At 40.2% G+C, this 18,752-nt stretch overlaps 1 protein-coding gene across 2 annotated transcripts in view; it reads left to right on the top strand.

Annotated features, from left to right (window-relative positions):
* Positions 1-18,752, top strand: part of slc26a5 (solute carrier family 26 member 5) — a 23,297-nt gene continuing 4,545 nt past the window's right edge. The window contains exons 1-11 of one of the 2 annotated variants that reach the window (XM_020700057.2): positions 1-214; positions 4,504-4,763; positions 8,467-8,606; positions 8,791-8,901; positions 11,941-12,122; positions 12,274-12,438; positions 14,196-14,431; positions 14,550-14,697; positions 17,647-17,760; positions 17,863-17,940; positions 18,017-18,112. In XM_020700057.2, the coding sequence (XP_020555716.1) occupies positions 4,606-4,763; positions 8,467-8,606; positions 8,791-8,901; positions 11,941-12,122; positions 12,274-12,438; positions 14,196-14,431; positions 14,550-14,697; positions 17,647-17,760; positions 17,863-17,940; positions 18,017-18,112 (1,428 nt within the window). In that variant the 5' untranslated portion in view covers positions 1-214; positions 4,504-4,605. Of the gene's footprint in view, positions 215-4,485; positions 4,764-8,466; positions 8,607-8,790; positions 8,902-11,940; positions 12,123-12,273; positions 12,439-14,195; positions 14,432-14,549; positions 14,698-17,646; positions 17,761-17,862; positions 17,941-18,016; positions 18,113-18,752 lie in introns of both variants that reach the window. The other variant, XM_004084631.4, reaches the window with a different exon arrangement.

An 18,752-nucleotide genomic window follows, 5' to 3' on the forward strand; every position in this document is an offset into this window, starting at 1 on the left:
ACTATCACGCCCATTGTTGCAGACCGGAAAAACATAATTTGGAATTGTAGTGAGAGCTCTTTCTGAAACACACGATCTGTTTCTTGTCCTAAGTCGCAGCCCGTCTACTGTGTGTGTGAAGGACGTCGTTGGTGTTAACGTTTAACCGGAGAAGTCGGGCTGTAAATCCATCCTCTTCATCCTGAGGCGACAGCATCCTCACCGTTGGACGGGGGTAAGAGGAGCGGCTCCTTCAGCGAACCCACGCACTTTTCCTCTCCGTGAGCACGGTGGCGGCTGGTTTAGCCGCGAAGCCCCCCGCTCTTATTCTATCCGGACTCAGGACGTTTCAAAGCGGCTTTGGACCGCGGTGGAGACGTTCGTCTGCTCCCAAAAACAGGAAGCGGCGCCAGTACTGACCGGGCACGAAAACCAATGAGTCAGATCGGGTTCAGCACTTTTTAGCACGTGAGACCATAGAACCGGATTTGAAGTCTTACTTTAAGCAACCAATGACAGCGCGCGATAAATAGCAACCTCCAGTCTTCTCATTAGATCTTATTCCAGGTGGACAAGCTGCCGATCAATCAACAGTTCAGGAATCCAGCTGACCTCAAACTTCTAGACAAATACAGATCACGAACAGGAACAAAGACATTTCTGTGTCTCGTTGATGCATCACTGCAGTAAATGATGTTTGAGAAAATAATACAATGTGCTGAGTCATCGTTTTTAGAACGGTCATCACAAAAGAAGAAACTGAGGTGTGTAAGCATTTGTGTAGCATAATTAAAAATAAAAGTCAAAACCAGAAATGCTTTCTCATTTTCAAAATGAAGCTGCATTTGTTGACCCAAAATTAAAAACAAAAAAAAGCAATCCTCCAAACCACTTTTTCTTCTTCTTCAACACCGATCATTTTGCCACTTAATTGAAATGATAAAGAAAATGGTATTGAACATTTCATTTTCAAAAGGTTTTCTGGTACATGTGTAGCCAAGTTCAATTAGAAATATCTAATTTGAGCATTAAAATTGAATAATTGAAATGCTTTTACATTTTCAAAATGAAGCTGCATTTTTTCACTCAAAATTAAAAGGAAAAATAAATCTGCCAAACTGCTTGTTGCATCAAAATCACTTAAAAATAAAATTAAAAAATCAATCCTCCAAAATGCTTTTTCATTTTCTTCTTTAACACTGCTTATTCTGTGACATTAAAGCAAACATTTTTTATTCGACAAATGCAGTTAAATTGTGAAAATGAAAAAGCATTTCTGTCATTTCATTTTAACGATCAAATTAGATATTTCTAATTGAATTTTGCTACACATTTATCAGAGAACCTTTTGAAAATGATATGTGAAATACTATTTTCGTTATCATTTTAATTAAATGGTAAATGGCGTATACTCATATAGTGCTTCTCTACCTACAAGGCCTAAAGCACTTTACAGACACAGACCCATTCACCCAGTCACACACACATTCACACACTGGTGGTGGCTCCGCTGCCGAACACTGGCACCAACCTACCACCAGAGGCAAGGTGGGGTTCGGTGTCTTGCCCAAGGACACTTTGACACATTGGCGGGCAAGGTGGGAATCGAACCTGCAATCTTACGATCATGGGTCGGCCGCCCTACCGCTGCTCCACGGCCGGCCCAATTAAGTGACAGAATAAGCAGTGTTGAAGAAGAACAAGAAAAAAGGCAGTTTGGCTGATTGCTTTTTGTTTTATAATTTTGAGTGAACAAATGCAGCTTCATTTTACATATTACTTCCGGTTCCGGGTTAACAAACAGACACGTATTGCCTGCCGGCCGCTCTCTCAAAAGATTTTCTAGCGACTGAAAAGTTGTTTTAACGATTGTCAAGCGACTCAAAAGCTGATTATCTCTTAGAAAGACAGCTGACCATAGTCCCGAAGAAAAACCAAGCCACAAGTAACTGTGATGACATTATAGCTGCACTCGACGAAATCCATGCTAAGCTAGCTCCTCTCATGAAGCTAGTTGAAGAGTTCCGAAGACTCCGAGCTCAAAACGAGCAACGAGATAAGTGGTTCCAGATTCTGGAGAGTGGACGACATGGAACAACAAGCAAGGAGGAATAATGTCATTCTCACTGGATTACAGATCAAACCTCGGGCAAAGCTAAATGCAGCTGGAGCTAGCATTGGTAATGCTAATAATAATAATAATAATAATAATGGATTGGATTTATCTGCGCTTTTCAAGTCACTCAAAGCGCTTACATTGTGTCCATTATTCATTCACTCCTCATTCATACTTGGTGATGATGAGCTACTGTTGTAGCCACAGCTACCCTGGGGCAGACTGACAGAGGCGTGGCTGCCAGTTCGCGCCTACGGCCCCTCTGACCATCACCGGGATCATTCATGCACATTCACACACCAGTGGAGCCACACTGGAGGCAAGGAGGGTGAAGTGTCTTGCCCAAGGACACAGCGACAGTTGGCTGGGGGGAGTGGGGATGGAACCGCCGACCCTTCGATCATTGGACGACCCGCTCAACCGCCTGAGCCACTGTCGCCCTAATAGGAATGCTAGCATTCTTAGCGGTTCTTCTGAAACTGGGAGCGATGGAGTGTCTCTGGAACACCAAGTGGAATCATTTTTCACGTCTAAAGGGATTTACCTGGATCTAAATACAATTGACACCTGCCACCAGCTTCCCAAGAGAAAGGAGACGGATAAACCAGCGATCCTAATCAGGTTTATGAATCAAAAACACAAGCTGATGAATCAAAGGAGGAATCTGAAGGGATCTGCTGCTTATCTATACGACCATCTGACCAGAAGGAATGCTAAAATCGCCAAAAATGCCAGGCTTCCCAGGAAGCGTAAGCAGATTGAAAAAGGTTAAAGGCTGCAGGATTTACGTCAAACCACTTGGTCCACCGTGTAGCATTCCAGCCCAACTTTATTCAGATGATGGACTCAATGATGATAACCGATGGACTATGATGGGGTATTCCAACCCATTTGTGTACTCCACAGTCATAGTCACACCTTAAGAGCTGAAGAAAAGCAAAACAACAAACTCACAATAATTCTTTTTTGATTTACAACCATTCTTTACCTCAGCTAGTAGCATTAGATTGTTGGATAACTTAAAACAGAAACATATTACGTTATTTTACACAAAACAAATAGAAAATAATCACAAAATGTATACAGTAAACATAACCAAAAATCATACCTGTTAGCCTTCCAGCTAGATACTAAAACAAATTACAGCTTTAGACAATTATCTGTCTGTTATTTGTCCGTTTCTCTTGTTGCCGTAGCGTCAGCTGTTAACCATTTTTATTTATTTATTTAATTATTTTTTCTGCTGGACTGACACAGGGATTTCACGGAAAAAACGGAAGTAGGTGGGACCTTCACAATAAAAGTCTTCGAAACCAAATACACATTACAAACATTAACACTGTTTTTTAGAATGTTCTTTCACATCTTAAACATACTTCTTTTGAAATGAAAGGCATCTTCAATCAAAGGAAATGTTAAACAAAAATAAGAAAACAATGAAAATTGGTCATTTACACACCGGACCGGTCCAAGGTTCTGGTTGTTAACTCGGTCCAAGGTTCTGGTTGTTAACACCATGCAGAAGTTCTTGATCACTGACATCTGAGCCAACAAATACAGTAAAAAATTTGAGAATCAAATATGATTTCAAGAAATATTGTGCCTGAATTCATCAATGTCTCTAAAAGTCTGAAGTGACCCTGATTTTCGGCAGAGTTCTGACCTGCAGACAACTTGACCTCAACTTTCAGCGCCGCTGATAACAGCCACAGACGGCTACGGACCTTAATCTAATGTCTGCAGACATAACAGCGAAGAGAACTATAAACTCTGTTTAAACCCAGAAGAACGGCTGTTAATCAGCAGATGAAGGAGTACCAACCTTGGACATTCGTCAGAATATGGACTCTTCTTTAATTCACCTTACCTTGCAGAAAAAAAAACCTTAATCAATTATTGAAGATGGTTAAAATGATTAATTTAAAAATATATTAATTCACTTGATCCAAAAAGTACTGATTTATGTTTATTTTCTGATGGTTTTATTTTTAATCATAAACATGATTTTTCTAATGAAAATAATCTGAATATATTTTAGATAACTGATTTGTATGTGATGTGTTATTATGCGAAATAGTTATATCTACTTTACATGACTATGAAGTAATTCCTCATTGTCATGTGATTTATTGATACTTAATCATACGTAATGACCTGAAATTGTGAAACAGAAATGTCATAATGACGTATGCATTCTTGCACTTATGCCCATTACTTAATGTGTGCATGTGTTAAAAACTTGAATACATTTGCTAATTCTATGACTCAAGTGTGTCGTAACAAACATAGTATGATGTGCAAGTCAAAGACTAAATACTTTCTAGAAGTCTTTCTATCCAGATGTAAATGAAGGAGCTGTTGACACCTTTCTTCTGCTGCTCTGTGGACAGCTCTGCTCTCTGTGTAAGGTTGGAAAAGCTGAAGGAATGTGGAAATACCAGTGAGAGATGAAGAGGAGTAGGAACTGATCACGCAAGAGAGACATCCACCCACTGACTCATTAAGTCTGCATGGAGGAAGAGGAGGCTGGTGCTGGTGAGGATGCCGGCTCACAGCTCATGTGCAGGATCGAGCGTCCGGTCTACGATGAAGCTTTCCTCAGGACACAGCTTCTCCACCGAAGAGAGAACACCACCACCTTTAGACAGAGACTAGCAGAAAAGTTCCAGTAAGTGTTCATTCCAACAAAACGCTGGTTCTGTAAAAGCAAGATTGCGCAAATCAAACAAAAATATTCACTTAAATATTCTAACATATGTAGAAATTTATTTTATTTAAAGGTCTCTTGGTCTGTATTAAAGATGACATTTATCACAATTTCTTTTATTATGTTGATTTTGAAAAAATACAATTTAAAATATTCTCTACATTCAATCTGATCTATTCAAATACCGATAAGTTACTGTAACTGTGACACAGTGGACTAACATGACGCCTCTCATGTTTAATCCTCTGCTTGTGGCAACAGTATTATTTCTGTGGGATTGCTTCAGATTGTTGGATGGAGGTAATCATGTGGAAACAACTCTTGACAAGATTATCATAGCAGTTGGTTCATTTAGGAGAGCGAGCCTGTTTTTTCTAAAATATACATTTAATTTCTACATAATCCTATACTATAGTTTTTTAGAGTAATATGTGCCTAAAGGAAATTCTGTCAACTGTTGACGCTGCAGAGTCTAGTGTGTTGCAACAATCATTTTCGAAGTTCAAAGACCAAATGTTTGCTAAAAAGGCCCATCTGGTCTTTGTTTTTCTTTTAATACGTTAAATTAAAAAGATTTATTATAAAACCTCCTTTAGACCTTTTTGTGCAGGGACTGTGATCTAACAGTAACACGAGAGTCTAGTGAAAAAGCCAAAGCTCTGGAGTACTGTCATTTTTTTTTGTTTTTTTCCAACTCCTGCATCATTAAAATCTTTTCATCTTCCTAATTGATAAAAATATTATTGAAAAATTACAATGAAAAACAACCAAACTAGTCAGGGTTAGCCTTCTGAAAATGTAGAATTCAGTCTATTTACCAAGTTGATTTTGTGATATTAGCCCAGTTTCTGCTTGTGATGTCATTCAGCAGAGGAAGTATGTAGATGTTAAGAAGAAGGGGGCTTGGATGTCCAATTTCAGTGACCCCAAAAGAATGTGTCCATGCCATGGACTGTATATAGAGGTGGACACAGCCGGGTGTGACTTCATCCGCAGAAGGTGCCTTGCCTCCAGCTCCAGTGAAGTAAGGCCAATTCAGTCGCCATGTCTCTGCAATACGGACGCCGGCCTTTGGAGCCAGTCTACAGTGATTGGTTCGAGTCAGTCTGAGTCAATGTTTCTATGGCAAGCACTCTCACCAATCATGAGTAAGCTTGTTTGAAGTTCACACACCTTCCACTGAAAGTGGCTCGGGAGAATCTCTCAATCAAGCATTTGAAGTGGGGGCCAGTGGGGGCCAGTGGGCTTCACGTGCGATGGGACACCACATGAGACATCTGGTTGGTCAGTTTATAACTTTAATAACTTGTAAGAAAGAAACATGATCATGAAGAAAATGTGGATTATCAAGAAAAGGTTAAAAAAAGATATCATGCATTATATGGGTTGCTCTGACCCATATAATGACTGAGTAACAGCTATTTATTTCTCCATAGAAGTCTATGGGATTTTGGCTTATTGGAGCCAGCAGGTACTTCCTGTTTGGAATGCCACAGGGGAGGAATCGGTCTGTCCAGTTCCTATTCAGTCTGGTCCATTTTTGGCTCTAGGTTTATCTCCATAAGATAGGAATTCAACCACATGAGAACAGTAACTGAGAGGCCAATTTAAGAGGATAGAGTGATCAACGGTATGAAAAGAAGATATAGTAGAACTGATACTGAGATGTGACCTGAATCCTAGGCACACCTGACATCATTTACAATCTTTAACAAGACTGTCTTTGTGCTGTGATTAATTCTAAAGCCAGCAGCTCTTTTCTTCAGAGATGTTGTTTCTCAACAAGAACAAGAATGAGTGTTTTCAAAGTTCTGCTTAAAAATAGCAAGTTAGACACTGGTCTTGCAGTTCTTAAAGGCAATTCAAGAGTTGCACAAAGGCCTTCAAGTTCCACTCCGATCATCTATTAATCTTTTTTCAAAGCAGCGGTCCCAGTGGTCTTTTAATTATAATTATGCCATTTGTAACCAAAATAAAAACGGTGTTGTTTTCTAGGTCAAAGTTTCTGCTGAGTAGCAGGAGTTATTAAAGATTCACCTCTGAGCTGTGGGTGGAACAGTTAGTCCGGAGAAAGCCTACCCCCTTCCCCTCCCCGTTGCTGAGAAATTGGAGCATGGAGCTTGTGGCCCATTAATACACACATGTATGTAAACTGCATTTTGCCGTTTGTTTTGGATGTAGAAAAATTTACATAAAGAAATACTTAATTTTCAGTCCATCATCAGAAAAATGTCACAAGAGCATATTAAAAACACTAAAAACAGGATTTTCGTCGGAGTGGGGCTTTAAGAAAAAGCAGCTGAACCTCTGGGATCTTCTTTGAAAGTTTAAACAGATTACCGTATATATATATTTTGATTTATGTTTTTGTTTTTCAGTCATAAAACACCATCTAAAAATCATCAATCCACGTAGCTGATAGCTTGCAGTTTAAAAGGGCTTCAACCATTTTGTAAACAATGTTGCGTGGACCTGGGACTTGGCCACCAAGACTCATGGGAAGTGTTGATTCCCACATCATGAGTTAAGGAGCTGTGAAGAGAAGTGACGATCATGTTACAGTTTTTTGTGTTCACAGCAAATAGGCTTTAATGTTGTAAACAACAGGAAGGAAAGTACTCTGCGCCACCCCCCCTCCCCTCCAAATCCCTGAATCTTTTTGGGGATTAGACATTTGTGTGGCACAGACAATCTTGTACTGTTGCCAATTAAATGACAGTTTCTTTCACACCACTGTTCCAAGAGCTATGCTCCAGCTGGCCAATACTTCTCTCCCCCTTTCTCACCCCGCCCGCTTCTACGCCTCACAACTACATATTAGGCGGACCGCCTCATAGGGCGCCCCCTGCAGTTTGGAGAAAATTTAAGACTATTAAGCGTGCCTTATAGTCATAAAAATACAGTAAGTATTTAAATTATTTGGCTTTCTTATCGTCAGTTTAAAGGATCTGCTTACTATAAAAACAGTGCTTTCTAAATGTCCTGATCTGTGGTGTCACCCTGCAGCAGCAGTTATTCTTATCAAGGGAAAGAAATGTCCTGAACCTCCCTTGTCCTGCATCTGCGCCTCTTCCCATTTGTTTGCTGTTTCTTTCTGAACGTTTGCCAATAGAATAGAATAAAACAGAATGTTATGGATCACACAAAGGGAAATTTACCTCGTTACCACAGCTCTATTAAAAGCAGCAGATAGTACCTTTAATATAAATAATACCAATATTTATTGTCCATTGTCAGTGAAGTGTTTTAGAGCAATAGTCCGCTTCAGACTGATTTTCTGAAAGAAATCGACTTTTACCTTTAGAATTTGAAAGTGTTGTGGTCTGGAAAAACAAGTTTTCGTTTCCTGTTCTGCAGTTTTTTACGCAAGGTCTGAAAATCAGTCAAATCTTCAGTTTTCAGCTTTTTAAAATCCTTTTTGATTATTCACTAGTATGTTGATAGCATGACTGGTAAGACTGCCAGAACAATGTGAGGGCTATGGTAAAGTCAGGCAGTGTGGAACGCGGAAGGCTACCGTCTTCATGTCCTGATGCAGCTATACTTCCATTCCTGACTCTGATCTGAACATCCTGTCAGTGTGTCTGTTTTACTGCAGCATTCTTTGTGTTTTTATGACTGCAGCCTAAAAAGCCAGGATATCCACGTTTGTTTCTTTTTGTAGGTGTACATCCAGCAAGGCCAAGGCAGTTGCTCTGACTTTTCTGCCCTTTCTGACATGGCTTCCTACCTATCCAGTCAAGAAATACTTGTTATCAGATGTGGTTTCAGGCCTGAGCACATCTGTGGTTCAGCTCCCACAAGGTCAGAACCCCACACTTCCAGCACCAGCGCTGAGCCTTTGAGCATTGCAGGTCATGTAGAAGGGTGAATGGGTTACGGCGTGCTGCCTGCTCCTCTGTGTCTGTTTCTGACTGCATGCTGGCTTTGTTTTGGTGACTTTGTAATGACATCTCTTTGCATTTGTGCCTCTGCTTTTGCACTGCAGGACTAGCATACGCTATGCTGGCTGCTGTGCCTCCAGTTTATGGCCTGTATTCCTCGTTCTACCCTGTTGTGCTGTACGCCTTCTTCGGCACGTCCAGACACGTTTCAGTAGGTGAGTCCCTTAAAGACAGTCTTTGTTTATGGGTCATAAATTTCTATTTGGAGCAAAAAATGCCAGCAGCTCCACCACGTTGACCTTGATCTCTTTTCACACCTTTCCTGGACCATCAGTTTTAAATTTTAAAAACCATTCCAACTTGCTGCATATTCAGACATGCATTCATGTGACGATTTCCAACATTCCTGATCGGGGAATAAGAGCAGTGTTGCTCCAAATAATATGGAGAAATGATCAACAAGGCAAATGTCTTGATCTGTAAAAATGTGTTTGCTCTCCTTATTAACCCTGCTCACAGCTGTCAGATTGTAAACTACTTAGAACTCAGTCAGGGCAAAACTCCTGTGGAGTCTGTTGTTATCCAGACACACAGTTGGAGAGCATTCCACACTGTGTGTGTTTGTTGTATCACAGCACGTACAGCCAAGTTAATAATGTACCCCGTGGTTTGGAAGCTCATTTCTGTGGGTATGAAGCTAACAGGAACTAATGGAGCTTCAACAGTTTGTCATTAAATCAGATCTTTAAATGTTTTTCTTGTAACTCTAAGATGATAAATTCTGGATTTGTTTTAGCTTTATCATGTTTTACTTTTGCCTTTTTCTGGTTTAAACTAGGTTATGATTTCTTCTGGTTTGATCCCTGCATTTAATAATGTTAAAGTATTTTGCATTGAGTTTTTGTCCTGACATTTAATGCTGTTCTTGGTCTACAAATGGATTTATGTTACACCTCGGTCAAGAGGGAAATAAGGCGAACAAAGAAAAAAAATTTAAAACCCTCTTTCCAGATTCTTTGCTTGTATAAAATTACACCAATCATCCTCAAATCAATAAAAAAGGTTTATTACAAATCATTTATAACAAAAAATGAAGCAATAAGTTTCAAGGTGAGCAGAGGCCAATGCATCAGAAAACAACCCATCCTATCTCCAAAATGAGTTTTCTTATAAAAAAAAATCATTTTATTGCCAAAGCTGTTTGATTAAGAGGTCAAAGACCTTAAATGACCCCAAACGATGGCACATTTTTTTATCTGTCCACATATAACTTTTGCAGCAGGATTGTAAATGAGAAGCCTTCCCTCCATGTGTTTGCTTTAAACTCTCCTCAAATGTCATCTGATAAATGACTGGAACTGAACAAATGCACAACAGGAACCAAAACTTCCTCTGCATGGTAGCATGGTGTTGGTGACACCACTGCAATGGGAAGAACTTGGCAGCTGTTCAGATGAATGGCCTTTCCACTGAGGAACAGATACCCAGACCAGCACATTCTGTTAAAGAGCTCATAGCTCTTCACAGATGGGGGGGGGGGGGGGGGGGGGGGGGAGGAGAGGGGGGGGGGTAAACCTGTCCTTAGTTGCTCAAGACAACAGCTCCCCGAAAGTTCAGGAGGAGCTATTTAATGCACCCTTGCATTTCTGTGAAGGCCACTAGCATAAAACCTTTTCTAGCCTTTTAGTTTTAGAAACTCTTTGCTTTAGGACAGATAACAGACGCATTTTCATGTTTACCAGTTCAAAGTAAGCCTTGTGTCACATGTCTGTTGTTGAACCAGCTCTGAAATCATGTTTGAATCTGCAAACATAGATTTGCTGTTGCTTGCAAAACCAACTTATCAAGATGTGCAAATATTGAATATTTTACAAAAAGCATGCTCAAGGGTTATGACCTTTCTAGATGTCGGCGTTAAATGTTTTTCAGTGAATTAAATAAGAGACTTTCAGGAGGGACGTAAAGAGTTTTCAGAAAGCCTCTGAACTGTAGACAAACTTTATGAAACTCAACAAAAAAGAAAAATCTTGGATGCATTTATCTACAGGTTTTTGAGATTGAAGCAGAATGTTAACTATTATAACTATGCTGAATGGTGTCCAGGACATGTGACATTGTGATTGTCTGGACTGCTCGGCTCAGACCCAGATCAGTGTGTCTCCTGGTTTTTAGTTGCTTCCTAGATCCCGTTAAAGCTCAGTCCAAATCTGGCTGGTAGTAGTGGGATGGGTGGGTGGGGTATCATTTTTACAGATGCATAGAGAGGGAAAGATGGATTTCACTGTTCAGTTAAAACCTAAAAGTCAGTTGTTAAAACTAAAGCCTTGACATTGCTGAGGTTCTTGGAGTTTAGCAAGTCAGGTTTATGTGTGGATCACTTTTAAAACTTCAAAAATTCACCTCAAAGTTTTAGGTGGGACTATTGGCATGGAGTAGGTCTGCACTCATTTTCCATCATCCCTTTGTTTACACTCTCTCCCGATAGCTTACAGCCCCCACCCCCAGCCTAACATTAGTGGTGCAACAAAAATTTTGAGCCGTACCAGCCGTACAGTTTGGAACCAGATACCAGCTCAGACGAGGAAACCAAAGACGTTCATGGATTTATTTGTCTGCAAGTGTATGGATCAGAATGGAGCGGAGCAGGGAGACTTTAGTCCGTCGATTGTTGCTTCCACGTTAAAACTACAAGCATTTTCCAAGTGCATTTTTTCATCTGCTCCTGATTCATAATAATTTAAATAAAATAATACTCAGAAATGCATTTTTAACATGTTCTTGTGGCATTTTTCTGATGATGGACTATGTCCTCCATAGTTTTAATCAATTCGCCATCCATCCATCCATCCATCCATCCATCCCTTAATGACTGACTACATCACCTTAAAGTAAAGTTTTATGTCTATGTTACTCAAGAACTACAGATCTTCTTTTGTTAGCCACCACGGACCCCACTGCTGTTGATTATATTGATCACCCGCTTCCAGGTTCCCATTGACTGAAAATAAGTCATAAGGGGTTCACCAGCAACTAGAGTAAAGTAGCTGGAAAGCAAGCAGGGCGGTGGCCCATAGTGGCGATGTTTGAAGACCCTCGTGATCAGCTTTTTAAGCGCCTGTAGACTTATATGTACAGCAAAACAGTAATGAGATCCTAAAAAAGAGGCTCAACATTGGAGCCCTGTGGTACCTCATGTAGGTCAAGAGCATTATGTTTACTTGTCTTAATTGTTTTTTTGTCTGTTTGACCTACAGGCACTTTTGCGGTCATAAGTTTGATGATTGGGGGCGTTGCCGTGAGGGAAGCCCCCGACCACATGTTTCCGGTCTTCTCTGGCAACGCCACAAACAATTCCTCTGTGTTTGATAAAGAAGCTTGTGAGAACAGGAGGGTGCAGGTGGCTGTGGTGCTCACCACCCTGGTGGGAATCATCCAGGTCAGTCTGGAATTTCTGTTTTTGTCAGATTCATGCCTGTGCAATGAAACTTGATTGTTTATCCAACACAGCCAGTGTTGAAGGCAGTGTTGACATGAAGCTTCAGTGTGTTTGTTCTTTCAACAAAGTGGACTCTTGCAACTTCTTTCAGTTCGTCTTCGGCCTTCTCAGGTTTGGTTTTGTGGCGATCTATCTCACAGAGCCTCTGGTGCGAGGCTTCACCACAGCGGCAGCTGTGCACGTTGTTGTCTCCCAGCTGAAGTATCTGCTTGGAGTGAAAACAAAGCGCTTCTCTGGACCGTTTTCTGTCCCTTATGTGAGTGTAGCTTTTCATTCCTATGGAGTGATATTTCTGCCACCACGTTGCACACAAAACTTTCTAAGTTGCAATTGAAAATATCAAATATTTGCTTTTCAATATGCTTACAAAAATTTGTTTTTTGGTTCAAAGAACTTTTTTTTGCTTTCAAAAACTTTTTATTGCGTTTGCAAAACACGTTTTTGCATGCGTTGTCAAAACTCGCTTTTGTCATATCTTTGATTTTGCTGACTACTTTGAGCGTGACTTAGCGTGATAAAACTGCCACTATTGCCACCGCCAAAAAGAAATTTGCATGCGTTGTGTGTCATCGCACTTTTTGCCTATCTTTGATTTTTCTGAGTTAAGTTTCAGTTTGACTGACAAAGCTACCATCAAACAGCTGCTGATTGGTCCAGATTCTAACCAATCAGGTGTCTCTGTCTCATATTGACGGTGCTTGGAGACAGACATGAACTTTTGGACTTTGTATTGGTTTTGTTCTAACTGGATTCTGCCGTTTTCAACCATTCTGGTCCGTTTCTCTCAGAGTAAAACCCAGAAGGAGCAGCAAAGCAGCTAAAATCAAACCAAGTTTTGTGTTGATTAATGTCAGTGTAGTGACCGTGTTTAAAATGTCTGCAGCAGAAAAAACGTCTGAGCTCCGACTCCATCCCGCCGGAAGTAACACTTCAAAGATTTGTATCTAAACTATTGTTTTTTTTTAAGCGATAAATGTGGAAATATTAAGAGAAAATAGCATTTTTTCATGAGTATTTTTTTTTTAAGTTTGGACAAACGTTTACAAGTTCTAAAACACAAGACACTTTAAAAACGAACATAAAGTTAAAAATGCTTCTTCTGCTAAATACATTGAGGTTCCTTTGGTGAGCCATCATGATTTTGCTTATTATTGCTGTTAATCAATTCCAAAACACCTGTGCAGCATGAAATATGTGCTTTAAATCTTTTATTGTTTTGTTTTAAAAAAACAGATCTTAAAGAAAGTCCTACTTTTTACCAATAATTTGCTCTGCAGGATTCACAGATCCCACATAGACATGTTGATTTAATGTCAGCAGATAAACTTTACAGTTTCAGGAGATTCTCAGCCATAAATTCACAAAATTACCCAATGCTAAAAAAAGAAAGAAAGAAAGTATGAATTATTGTTAAAATGATAAAAAATGAAAACGTCTTTATCCAAACAGACAAAATCGAGGGTAAAAGGAGATGGTTTGGTTTCTGAGCCTTGGTGGCAGACACCATGTTTAATAAATGTGGCGATTTAATTGGTTAGAATCTGGACCAATCAACAGCTGTTTGATGGCAGCTTTGTCATGTCAAACTGAAACTTAACCCAGCAAAATCAAAGATAAGTAAAAAGTGAGATGACACACAACGCATGCAAATTTCCTTTTGGCCGAGGCAATAGTGGCAGTTTTATCACGGTCAAAGTAGTCAGCAAAATCAAAGATGGGACAAAAGCGAGATTTGACACAACGCATGCAAAAACGTGTTTTGCAAACGCAAAAAAAGTTTTTGAAAGCAAAAAAAAAGTTCTTGAAACCAAAAAAAAAAAATTTGCAAGCAAAAAAAAAAATCAAAGCAGAATAACAATTATTGTAGAGCAAATATTTAATATTTTTACTTGCAACTTAAAAAGTTTTATGTGCAACTTAAATTTTTTTTGTGTGCAACGTGGTGGCAGAAATTTCACTCCATACATTCCCTGTGTGATTTCCGCAAATGCGCTGAATGAATCCTTTCTGCAGAGTGTGGGCGCAGTATTTCAAGAAATCACAGGGACTAACATTCCCAGTCTCCTTCTGGGCCTTGTGTGCATCGTGTTCCTGTACGTGGTCAAAGTTCTTAATGAGCGCTACAAGAAAAAGCTACCTGTTCCCCTTCCTGGAGAGATTATTGTTGTCATTGTCTCAACTGGAGTCTCATATGGCATGTCCTTAAACAAAAACTACCAGGTGGACGTGGTGAATACCATACCTACCGGGTAAGCTGCAGACTTTGATTCTTGTAATCTCAGCCTCTGTTATGAAAGCAGCTCTTATGGCACTTCTGCTGAATAATATTGACAAACGGAGATGTTTTTCTTTCTCCTGGGTTCTCAGGCTTCGCCCCCCTGCCATCCCAGACTTCTCTCTGTTACCTAACATGATTCCAGACGCCTTTGCTGTGGCAATTGTAGGATTTTCCATGGACATCTCACTCGCCAAGACATTTGCCCTGAAGCATGGGTACAGCGTGGATGGAAACCAGGTAAGGAGTCAAACCCTTCGTTTTCACTTTACAAAGGTTTCAATTGATGCTCTATAAGGGCCTCAAAGCTTCTGAAATGATTTTTCTGGTTTGAACAAAGCACACTCACTTCAAAAGTCTGCATTCAGGGTGCTTAAATCTGAGCATTCACTGTTGTTGTTGTAAAGATGTTCATCACTTTCTGACGAGGTTGAGGTTTAAGAACGCAGTGCATTATGTCTGCCATGTCTGGGATGTGCCGTAGGCTCGTGTTTTACAGAATTGAAACAAATCCAAAAGCAGAGTGTGAACAGCAGGACAGTTATTACCTTGACTGTTCCTGGGGGGTATTCCAAAAAGCAGGTTGAGGCTAAGGAGGCGTATAACCTCAGCTTTCGGTTCCAAAAACAGAGGTACGTTTCAGGGTATGCTTAAGTTGCCATAGAAAGTCATGCTCTGAACATAACCTGGTCTGGAGCAGGTTTAGTTGAAGCTTAGTTTGTTTTCAGAGAGGTGAAGCAGCATGGCGTGTCCATTTGAAGATGATTTAGTGGATGAAGAAGCTCAGATAATTTTTTTCCACCATGAGAGGGTGACAAGACCACGTATGGATGTTGGAAAGATTAACTTTTTTACATTAATCTAACTTAATTATTTGCTTCACTTAAGATAAATAATTTTTTTAGTTCAGTCCACTTAATAACACATAGTTATCAGACATTTATTTTACTTTCATTCAAATTAATTCAATTAAGTAGGTGTAACTTTGGTGCTGCTGTTAGATCAGCAGCGCAAGGAATTGTGGGATACCATTCCCTTTGCCTGTCTGGATGGATTTGGGTACCAGTGTAGGTTTTTGTTTAAATATGTTTAGTTGTAGCTGTTTTACTGTTTTGCAGAGTTATTTTACCCTGTATGTTTAATTCTTTCTGCATGGTATATATTGCAAATCCAAACTGTATCATTAGCCATTAGACATTAGATTCAGGTCCATATCCTTCTTCAGCTGATATCAGGGACGGTGAAAGTTGAGGTCAAGTTGTCTGCAGGTCAGAACTCTGCTGTTATTCAGGTTACGTCAGACATACAGAGAAAGTGATGAATCCACGTGTCATATTTCTTGAAATTATTTGGCTCTTTGGTTTATTACTCCATGTTGTTTCAGACGACCGTGACCAAACACTTCTCAAAGTCCTTCATGGTGCTCACAACCAAAACCTTGGACCGGTCCTCTGGACCGAGCGGTTTGACGTAAATCCTGCAGCCTTTAACCCAAGTGTTCTCAATCTGCTTACGCTTCCTGAGAAGCCGTGCATGTTTTGAGATTTCAGCATTCCTTCTGGTCAGATGGTCGTTCAGATAAGCAGCCGAACCTTTCAGGTGTTTCCTTTGGGTCATCAAAGCTAGCTTGTGTTTGCGATTCACAAACCTGATGAGGATCGCTGGTTTATCCGTCTCCTTTCTCCTGGGGAGCAGGTGGCAGGTCTCGATGGTATTGAGATCCAGGGAAATCCCTTTAGATGTGAAAAATGAATGTATTTGCTGCTCCAAAGACACTGCACCGATCTCCGTATTAGCACTGCCAGCTACGCTAGCGCTAGCATTAGCAGTTTTGCTCCTGCTGCATTCAGCTTCGCTTGAGGCTTGATTGGTACTCGAGTGAGAATGACATTATTCATCCTTACTTGCTGATCCACATCGTCCAGTCTTTTCTCCGGAATCTCGACCCGGTTTTCTCGCTGCTCGTTTTGAGCCCGAAATCTTCGGAACTCTTCCATCGTTTCCCAAAGTGGCGTTAGCTTAGCCGACACTTGTTCCATAAAACTTTTCAGCGTTTCTTGAATAATGTCAAGAGTCTTTTTGAGGTCTTCGTATTCCTGGGGTTTCTTCGAGGGCATGGTCAGGTCTCTTTTTTGGGGAAAATCAACCTTTTAAGTAATTTGAAGATAGTTGTATTCGCAGAGAGGCACGCCACGCGTCCTACTGTGTAACCCGGAACCGGAAATGTTGAAAAGTTGAATATATATATACATCACAATGTAATTGGAAATAAGATCAGAAACTGTGCGTTTACTTTGTCCGTTATTTTTCTCCAAGCAGAAACTCTTTCTTTTGCTGATGCAGCCGTATTACTTTTTTGATGGACATATACTCTTCATATGCCATCATTAAATCTCCGACTCAGTCTCACTGAAGTATGGCGCCCTCTTTTGTTAACCATGGTGACTTCTTTCCATGGTGACTTGGGATATCGGAGATCCATTGAGAATGTCTTTATGTACTTGACATGCACGTGCATTAACTCAGGGTTACCAAGTCGAGCGTAATCACGCTAACTCATATCCGGTCTTTTGGAACAAACATACCCAGAGTAAGCAAGTTCAGGCGGATTTCAGCCAGAGTTCAGGGTTAAAGTCAGGGTAGTTTAAACATGCTTCCTGGAATACCCCCCAGGTCACTGTCTTTTTTTAGGACAACATGGCTTTGTTGGAATGATCAGGAATCACATTAGGATCATGATTACAGTTCTAAAAAGCCTGGATTTAAACAACTCACATTCATACAACTTGATTGTTTGAATTTGTGTAGCTCCTTGACGAAGCCTCTGTTGTGAATGATGCTTCATAAAGAAACCAAAGCAACAGAAGGAAAATATACGTCTGCACTATTTATTTGCAGAAAATAAACAGTCCAAATACCATTAAGAAACTGTGTTTTTAGACTTTAGCTAAAGAAAAAAAACATTAATTTTCATAAAACTAAAAAATTTAAGGTTTTGAAGAAAAACCTTGTTCTGTTTTCTCTTTTCAATTTATACTGATGTTTCTTGACCTAATGCCTCCCTTAATGCAAAAATTCTCGCTGTATTTGATGGTTTGTGACACATTCTTGTTGTGACCACCTTTTTTCAGAGAAGTAATTTGTGTTGAGGTATGTTCTCAAACCCATTTTTTGGTGTCTATTATTCAGGAGCTGATCGCCCTCGGCCTCTCCAACGTCTTTGGCTCCTTCTTTCAAACCTTTGCCATAACGTCCTCCATGTCGAGGAGCCTGGTGCAGGAAAGTACAGGAGGGAAAACTCAGGTAAGTGGGAGCAGCACTTCCTTACTCCCTGATTACTAACACAAACCATCACTGTAAGGATGAGAGTGATGCAGCTGACCACCATCTTTTCTGTGAGTTCAGATCGCGGGGCTGGTGGCGTCTCTCATAGTGCTGCTGGTGATTGTGGCCATTGGCTTTGTCTTTGAGCCGCTCCCTCAGGTGGGTGGAGCTTAAACCTGGATTGGCCCTTGTGCTGAGTAATGTCTTCTTACTTGTGCATGCTGCTCTTATCCAGACTGTGCTGGCAGCCATCATCATGGTCAACCTGCTGGGGATGTTCAGGCAGTTCAGAGACATCCCCGTGTTGTGGAGAACCAGTAAGATCGAACTGGTACGTTTTTTTCTATTTTATTCCAACGTGTTTCTATTTTTAAGAAAGATTTGATGATTTTGGCCTTGATGCTTTCTCTTGCTGATTTCTGACTCATTTCTTGGTCAGGTTAAAATCTACATGCGTTCAGTCATAAATGTCTTTCCACTTCTTAAAAATTGTGTTTTAGGGAGCTGAGTCTGTCACACGACTCATTCTTCCCCTTCCCGGGGTGATTTAAAAAAAAAAAACACTTTTGTTTTTGCTGTCATGCTAATTTTAAGCAGGTTTGGGGCTGAAGTGGTTTGGTGTGTTTTTGCACCAGTAGGCATCAATCGTTCTTACAGCTTTGCTTTTTCACGAGCAGCAAGCACATTAAACCCACAAGAGTGGTTTACTTTAATAGTTAGACTACTGGTATTTTAATAATTAAGGCTTTATGTGGAATCACCGATGAATGTCTGTAATGGAGTTTTGATTATTTGTTGTGAATTGTAGATAAAATATGATTGATTATCTGGGATGTTTAGGTGTACTTTGTTGTAGGCGGAGCCTATTAAACTATTAACTCTGGTTTTAATTCAGTTTCTGTATCCCTCCAAACAAACATTAGGTGTTCATCTTGGTCACAGATGTGCACACCCTGCAGGTTTTGGTCCGT

Source organism: Oryzias latipes, chromosome 23 (assembly GCF_002234675.1).
Source record: "Oryzias latipes chromosome 23, ASM223467v1".
Classification (NCBI taxonomy): Eukaryota; Metazoa; Chordata; class Actinopteri; order Beloniformes; family Adrianichthyidae; genus Oryzias; species Oryzias latipes.